This window comes from Ursus maritimus, unplaced genomic scaffold (genome assembly GCF_017311325.1).
Source record: "Ursus maritimus isolate PB19 unplaced genomic scaffold, ASM1731132v1 scaffold_12, whole genome shotgun sequence".
In the NCBI taxonomy this organism is placed as follows: domain Eukaryota; kingdom Metazoa; phylum Chordata; class Mammalia; order Carnivora; family Ursidae; genus Ursus; species Ursus maritimus.
Window position 1 is genome coordinate 52,620,665 of NW_024423564.1, and position 8,570 is coordinate 52,629,234.

At 54.5% G+C, this 8,570-nt stretch overlaps 1 protein-coding gene across 1 annotated transcript; it reads right to left on the reverse strand.

Annotated features, from left to right (window-relative positions):
* Positions 1–1,419: 1,419 nt before the first annotated feature.
* On the reverse strand, positions 1,420–3,232 carry FOXD3 (forkhead box D3). The gene has a single exon (XM_040627211.1). The coding sequence runs from the start codon at positions 3,218–3,220 to the stop codon at positions 1,775–1,777; it is 1,446 nt and encodes a 481-aa protein (XP_040483145.1). The 5' UTR covers positions 3,221–3,232; the 3' UTR covers positions 1,420–1,774.
* Between the last annotated feature and the right edge of the window lie 5,338 nt (positions 3,233–8,570).

The following is an 8,570-nucleotide window of genomic DNA, read 5'->3' on the forward strand; positions in this document are numbered from 1 at the left end:
TCCACGACCAAGAGGCGAGGTGGACGCCACCGACAGGGACTGACCGTGTTTTGCAAGCAGGACGCGCATAGGGCCGAGCTGACAGCACTGCTACCGGTTCTAGTTCTAAAAAGCGATTTCGCATAAGTAATTGTAACAGCTAAATTAATTATAAAATAATTAGAATTGATGCCGTTTGAGGATCTGTTGGTGGGGAATGGGAAACGGCCTTCCGCGTCTAGATGTTTTATTTCTACCTTAATACTTTTAAGGTTGCAACAGCTGAAATGCACATTAAAAATAATCTACGAGGACATCTCCCCATTCCTGACCTATGATCTCTCATTTCCCACTAACCTAGACGATGGTTTGTTTTTTTAAAGAGTTTTAAAAGAGGGGAATAGAGGGGAGGGGTGATGTGCACCTGTTTTTAAAAGGGTGTTAAGGCCACTATTCCTTGGCCTTCCAAAACACTGCGGGTTGAGGGGAGAGGAGGCAGTCAGGAATCCTTCAGAAATCAAAATTATGTTGTGGATTCATTATTGCCATAGAAATGAAGTATCTTATTTGAAATTATGAAAGAATAGTAACTATGTCTTATTGATCAGGTTAATATAGATAATACAGTTCACTGCAAAAATTAAACTGTCATAACATATATTTAAAAATTGTGTTTATCACTTCCACTTAAGGGATGAAAAGAAATAGTTTCAAAAATTTAAGATTTAAATGCTAAAATGGGGGATGTTTGTAATTTACATTCTTTTGAAATGATAATTGAAATGACCAAGAACTCTCATCATGGAAGACAAAAGTCTGGTATTTTAAAAAAAATTAAAAGGTTGTGCTGTTGTTTAGACTGAGGTTCTTTTTTTTAAATGGCAGCTTATTTTATCTATAGAAATATCTGGTCAGACTTAATGGATTGGTATGAACGAGATCATCACCCACATCCCAATTTTATGTGAAAACTAAAAAAAATATTAATACGGTTTAAATTAGACTTATTCTTTACTTCAATTAAATTTTTCTTACATTAAAATTATGCATAGCTAAGTTTGAAAGGGTCATTACTTGAAATTCCTCGAATTTCTGGTAAAGATAAAATACAAATACAATTCTAAAATATTGTCGTTTACCTCGGACATCTAAATAAACACTAGGGTGAACATTTTAAAAATTTATTTACAAAGTTGTGTACAACACGATGATTCGAATAACATTTAGAATACCATATATATTGATTCATATATAAACAGACTTTTATAATAGAATGACACTTTTCGCCTTTTGAAAATTTTTTATATTTAAAATCTCCCAACGTCTCTATACATTTTTTTCTCACATAAAACTGCGGAGAGTGAACCTTCAAAAAAAATGAAAGTTCAGAGCTCTAAATCTACTGAATTTGTTTTTTCTTAAAAAAATAAGAACCCCAAAAGGAAAGTCAATAATTTTTATACAAATATGTACAAAGAATTTCCCTCCCATCCCCACGGTACTGAGAGCAGAAGCCGTCGGGGTACATTTTTGGAAAATTCGGTTTTCGGTTTTACCTGTACAGAAAGCTATTCCCGGCGGGCGTGCGGTGAGTTTGCTCCGCCAGCCTAGGTGTGCGCGAGGGGGTGGAGGCCGCCGAAGGTCGGTGTTGAGGGGTCGGGGGGGAGGAAATGGAGGAGAGTCACAGTCCGGGATTGGGCAGGGGGGCCGGGCCCGGGGCGGGGCGCGCAGACTAGAAGTGCCGCCGCCGCCGCAGGCCGCCACCGGGCCCTCGGTCCCGGTCACCAGCGAGTCCCTATTGAGCGGGCCACTTTGCTTGCGCTGCAGCGGCGGCGGCGGCGGCGGCCGAGGCTGCGGGCTGCAGGAACTGTCCAGAGAGCGGCACGCTCAGAATGGGCGCGATGGTGGCCGTCGTCCGGCTCAGCGACAGTGGCTGGTGCGTGGCCATGAGCGCCGCGGACTGCACGGTCCCGGGCGGCCGTAGAAAGGACTGCGCCGCGCTGCCGCCCCCACCGCCCCCGGTACCCCCAGTTACCCCGGCGCCCCCAGCGCCCGCTGCCGAGCCCCCGGGCGCCGCGGGGCCCCCGCCGATGATGTTTTCGATGCTGAACGACGGCCGCGCGCTGGGCTCGGACTTGATCAGCGACGCCGTGGTGCCCGCAGCGCCCGCCGTGCCCGCGGCGGCCGCGGCGGCTCCGAGGCTGTTGAGCTGCAGCTGCAGGCCCGGGCCAAGCTGTGAGCCGAAGGCGGCCGCTTTGCGGCCCAGCTCGCCCGAGGGCAGCAGCGGCACGGCAGGCGGCAGCACGGGTGCCACCGGCGGCAACGCGTAAGGGTACTGGAGCGCAGCGGCCGCCGCCGCGGCTGCCGCCGCCGCCGGGTGAGAGTAGGCGCCGGCAGCGGCCGCGGGGTGCAGGCCGTAGGGGCGGCCGTAGGGCCCCGCGGCGCCTGCCGCCGCCGCCAGGCTGTAAGCGCCGAAGCTCTGCATCATAAGCGCCGTCTGCTCGCGCAGGTGCTCCTGCTGGTGGCGCTTGAAGCGTTTCCGGCGCCGCAGGAAGCTGCCGTTGTCGAACATGTCCTCGGACTGCGGGTCCAGGGTCCAGTAGTTGCCCTTGCCCGGGTTACCCGGCTCGCGGGGGATCTTGACAAAGCAGTCGTTGAGCGAGAGGTTGTGGCGGATACTGTTCTGCCAGGCGGGGAACTTCTCCCGGTAGTAGGGGAAGCGGTTGCTAATGAACTCGCAGATGCCGCTCAGGGTCAGCTTCTTCTGCGGGCTTTGCAGGATAGCCATAGTGATGAGCGCGATGTACGAGTAGGGCGGCTTCACCAGGCTGTTCTTAGGCTTACTGGGGGCCAGGCCTCCCGCTGCACCGCTGCCAGAGCCGGGCCCGCCGCCGCTCCCGCCGCCCTCCTCGCCGCCAACGCCGCCCTTGCAGCCGTCAGCTTCGGAAGCTCCCGCCTCGCCCCCTGGCCCAGCCCCGGCTCCACTCGCCTCTTTGGGCAATGCCAGGGACTGTTGGTGCGGCGGCTGAGGTTGCCCATGGTGGGGTGCCGCCAGCGTCACCTCGTCCGCCTCGTCCAGGCGCAGCTCCGGCGGCCCCACGGGGCTATCGCAGCCCGCGTCGCTGTCCTTCTCCTCCAGCCCGTCGTCGCCCTCGCCCACCACATCGATGTCCACGTCCTCGGCCGTCAGCACCGTCTGGCCGGACATGTCGCTGGCGCTGCCGCCGCCGGAGAGGGTCATCCCTCCTCGGGATTGGTGGCGGCGGCGGGGAAGGAGCGGCGGGCGATGGGAGTTGTCAGGGGCTGCCGCCGAGCTCGGGGGAAGGGAGTTTGGGTGCTCCCTAAAGATGGGAGGCTGGGAGAGGGGAGGGGGACGTAGATGGTTCGGGGCCCTCCCGGCTTGGCTCACACTCGGCAGCCCGGCATCGCGCTGCGCGGGCGCTGCCGTCTATCCCCCCGCGGCCGCGCTTCTCGAACTCCTGCTGTCCCTGGCGCTCGGTACTAGGCGCTCGATGCCGCTCCGGGCCACGGCGGCTTCTCCACGCCGCGCCCCCTCACTTCGCCCTCCTTCCTCGGCCTCTGGCCCGGGCGTGGAGAGCAAAGCGGTGCAGACGGGCGCGGGACGCCGGGCGCCGACCAGCTCGGGAGGGCGCGGGCAGGGGCAACGGGGGGAGGGGGGTGTCAGGGACGCCGAGCCCCCGTAGTCGAAAGTCCCGTTTTAAGGACTGGCCTGATAGATTACTTTCTACTTAAAGATCCAGCTGGAGGCGGGGCCACGTGACCGCGCGTGACGTCAGGGCCGCGGCGGAGCCGGCCAAACTCAAGTTGGTTCAGGGAATTGTCAACAAAGGGACGAGAGACGCGCGACTCAGCACCGCACCGTGCGCCAGCAACTCGCGGGCTCCGAGGGCGTCCTGGCCCGCCCCGGGACCCCAGCCTAGGCTGGAACCCCGCGCGGGGGTCGAGGGAGCCTATGGGTGTGAGTGCTGGAGGGTGGGTGTGAGAGAGTGAGGGCGTGGACCTGGGAGCGTCCGCGGGACCCGGCAGCTCTTGCTGCTGTGCCCTCCCTGCTCCCTCTCCCTTCCCCCTTCCCCCCATTTGCCAACACTCCTTAGGCTGGGACAGGGCTATGTAGAACGAGATTCCCATTCCATTTTTCTTTTTAAAGAAAAACTTAGTAGTCTCTGTTTTGTTTTAGGGGTTTGATTCTTTTTAGCTCTTGAGTAAGGGCTGCGCACCCAGCGCCGTTTTGCTAATTAGACTTCAGAACCCCTCCTGCCTCAGTGCTCTTTAGGCAGAGACACGTACTGAGGGGACAAGTACCTTTCCCCCCCCAAAGCCAAACTACCCGGGAACTGCCTTCGCTTTCCCCGCTCGATGTGGGCGTGTTATATATGTATGTGTGTGTGTATATATATATATACCCTCCCCCCCAGCGCGCGAGGCTACAACAGCATCAGCTGGGGTTCCCGAAGGTCAGAAAATAGTTATTGATTAATCTATTAGAATAGTTGCCGACAGAAATAAAAACGACGTAAAATAGCAGTGAACCTATAAATAAAGAGGCAGTAACTAGCTGCTGGGAGTTGTTAAACGACTTAGCATGTGAAAAAGTCGGAAATGAGGCGCTGGGGAAGGAGCCGGGACTCAGCGGCCTGGGTAAGTCGAGTGGAGCGGAGAAGATGCTTCCGGGCCTCTACTTTAGACGCTGCGCTCGGGCTGGGACGGCAGAACGCCGGGAACTGGCGATGTGACTTCCCGGGCCTCGCGGCCCAGCTTCTTGGGAGCGAGGGGCGGCCTCGGGTCTGCGGGTGGGCTAGGCTCTCAGCTGCTGCTAACTAACGTGGATTCTTTCCTCCAAGATTTAACTTCCGCGGAAACCAGTAGCAGAGCGGGTGAAGGAGGCGAGGATGCGGCTAGTACACACCGAGTTTCCATGGCGAGGAAAATCACTGGTGGTAGGAAAGGCTATGGGGATTTAACTGGGATTGGGGGTGGGGGATCGCAAACCCACCACGGGTGCGTGGCATTGCCCGTGCTCTTGGACCTCGCACTTCGGAATAGTGCTCCCGACCGGGTGAGTCCGCGATGCGCCACCTCTCTCCTCTAAGTTTTAGGCCGCCTGAAAGCGAGCTGCAAGCGCCTGCCGGGTGTGGCGGGCTCCTTGAACCCAAGCCCTGTCTGTTCGCCCAGTCCTGGGAGGAGAATGCCGGCCTCACCAGAGGAAGGAGAAGAAGGCGAGAGGTCCGGGAGGATATAGTTGGTGAAATATTTACAGAAGACGCTAGGAAATCGATTTAATTCTTGGTGGACAGTGGTGCTTCTGATTCCCTCTGTCTGTGTCTCTCTCGCCTACGATTCCCTCAATCCTTGGCCTAGAAAAAAAAATCCGTAAACTTACTTCATTATAGGCAGTGAGACACACAGATTGAGTTTCATTTCCATTAGAGAATTTCCTGGATATAACACTAGCCCATTGGATCTCTATTTCGCAGAAAGTTCTGGTTTGTGCCGGGGATGGGGCGGGGGAAGCAGTGGCAGTTACTCCACCTGAGACACCGAAGAAACTCCAAAGTTTGTGGTTTTATTTGTATCTAAATGGTACCCCGTTGTACCTGACCCTAAAATGCATCTCTGAGTTGATTTCCGCAGCTGCACCTTTTTGTGGCCCCGCAGGTCTGCACCGTTTGCAATGCCATCTAGACAGCCCTCCGCGAAACCGACCCGAGCGGCGCGAGCTGGCAGCCCACCACTGTACGCGGCTGCAGAGTTCGCGGCTGCAACTCTCCGAGCAACCCAATAATGACAAAAGGAAGGTCGAAGGACAAAAAAAGAACCCGAAATTTAAAATTCAGAAATTACTTTTGCCCAGCTTCGGCTGTCCAGCTGCAGTGGGAGGCGCGGGCCGCGAGCCCTGTAGCAGCCCAAGAGGCTGGACCGACGCGGCCGCGTACTGTGTGTGTGTGTGTGTGTGTGTGTGTGTGTGTGTGTGTACGTGTGTACGTGTGCGCGCGCGGGAGTGTAGCGGCTCCAGGGGCTGCCCTTGGTAGTCCTCTTAAAGTAGCCTCCAAATGAGCCCAATTTCGATTCTGCTGCCCGCCAGGGCTGGCTCTCAGGACTCCCTCGGCGCTGCTGGTAGCTGCCTCGCCCTCCCTCGGCTAAGACCTGGCCTGATGCGTTCATTCCCCGGTGTCTCATTGGAACCTCCCTGGGGGAAGGGGTGGGGGGTGAACAACTCCCAGCCGCCAGTTCCATTTGTTGCGCTTTTTTCATTCGACACAATAAAAGTCAAATTAATTGATTCATACCATTAATTACGGCGCGTAGCGTGAAAAGCAACGCTTCCCCTCGGTTAGAGATCTATTGTGCTAATCTCTTGTTCAATCAGTGTTACCATCTGATGCCGGGTCTGGCCCTTACAGAAACTTTTCGACTCGATTAGCTAAATGATGAGACGTTGCAGGACCTACTGGCTGCGGCCCCGACGTCCGTCGCCCGCGCCGGCCCAACCGCTTAATATCGATTTCCAGCGAAGGCAGCGGATTTTCCCGCGACCACTCTCGACTGGCGCACCCGCCACCGTTCTCCCCCTTCCAGGCGGACAGTACCACCAGCGCAACCTCCCGGGGCCGGAAGGAGGCAAAGCGACGGCCCAGGTGGGAGGCCGGAAGGTTCCCGCAGTTCCCGCTGCGGGATGCCGCCCGGGCGGAAGAGCCGGAGCCCATAGCGGTGCAGGGACCTGCCCTACTTTTGGGCTAAGTAAATCCGGTTTGCCGCGTAATTGCAGTTTGCAGCTAAGAGCCCACAAATCGTCAGATACTGCCAAACTTCAGGACAGAGCGAGACTGAAGAAGCGAGACAGCTACAGAGAGAAAGTGACACATTCGTGAGGGGAAGAAAAAATGTGATAGAGGGAATGGAAATATTGAGGGGAGGAAGAAATGTGGATAAATATATTCTGGGTCGCAGAGGGTTACTGGGGGAGATGGAAAGAAGGAGAAGGAGTACATACACAAAATAATTACGAGTGAGAGTAACTACTTGGGTCACAACACGCAAACTTCCCTGGAGGGATTTAAAGAAGGTGGCAGCCAGCTGTCTCACCTGTTCAAAGGTTTGAAACCTTTCAACCAAAGGTGAAGGGAATAAGTCTCCCTCTGTTTCTCCTGGGGCCGACAGAGTCCGTGGTACCCAGATGGGGCAGCCATTCAGACGGGAGCCGTCGAGGGCGGGGTGGTGGTGGTGGTGCAGGGGACTGATTTCCTAGAAACAGGAAACAAGAAAAGTGGAGTACGGATCGATAAGAAGGAAATTGAGACGTCTTGGGGGAGGGGCGTTTTAGTGTGTTCTGGGTGGGTGAGATGGGGGTGGGGGAGAAGTGGATGGAACAATTTATGACGGAGAAGAGGAAATTAATTACAACTCAATTTGGGTTCTTAAGTGGTCAACACGGGAGGAGGGGCACGGTCAGAGTGTGTGGGAGGCAGGAATGGCCCACCTACCCTTTGCCAGGACCAAGCGAACCCAAGTGCCGTCTTCTTCCTCCTTTAAGTCAGAGTATATGCCAATGGCTTGAATAAATCGTTGGCCCGAAGTGAGACAGAATCCTCATGCCGGTGAGCGGTTGCACTTTTCTTATAATCCGGGGAGATGGGACCAGGTTCTGCGCAGTGAGGGGAGCATCCCCCACCGAGAGCAGCCTTCCCCTCTCCATTGCAGAGGGAACGAAACTTAGGTAGAGCCCATTTGGAAAATACCCCTCCTTTCTCTCCCGCCCCAAGAACCAAAGTCGGCTCCTTCTCGACAATCTTCATAGATTTATTAAACAATTATCAGCCTCTACCTGGATGGCCACCACCGAGGAAGGTGGGACGGGCCGAGATGATACCCAGGTCGCGAACCCACCCAGCTTATTTCTGTTTCCAGATGGGTGGGATTTTAAACGCACTTCCCACCAACCTTGTATATGTCTCCAGATATCTTAGGGGTAAAAAAAAGGGGGGGGGGCAATTTAACGGTTTTGTTTGGATTTTCATCTTAAAACTTCATTTACTTTCAAGGTGTCCACCACTCAGGGCCCATGCCAAGAAGTGCCTATAAATGGCGAAAACCAAAGGGAAGAAGGAGTTGGAGAGAGAGAGAGAGAGAGGATGGTTTCGAATTTATTTATATTGGAAATGTATAAACATCCATTCTGTAAAAGGCAAAACGTTTAATTAACGATGAGAGAGCAGTTAGGGGCAGAAAGCTAGTAAAATTGTGTGATAAATTTATGGCATTGTTAGCGTGCTTTTAATTATGGCTATTATGTTAATTATTTCACATTAGCATGGAGTTATCAGCAGCATGTCAGATTTAATCAAAACGAGCCTTTCTCTAGAAAATTGTTCTTTTCATCCACGAGGAGAAAGGTCCTGGGCAGGATCGGGGCTTAAAAATGACTTGGCATTGAAATCTCGAGTCTTTCCGACACGGTTTGGAGCGATGCGGCCGGGCCCGGCTGACGGCTGGGTCCCTCCAGGCTACCGGCAGCTTGCGGAGGAGCCGAGGGCTGGGTTTTTAGGAATTCACCATTTTCACCCCTCGGAGCC

What these genes read in the sequence shown, in the direction of transcription:
- FOXD3 (XM_040627211.1), bottom strand. Translation starts at nt 3,220, where the DNA reads ATGACCCTCTCCGGCGGCGGCAGCGCCAGCGACATGTCCGGCCAGACG.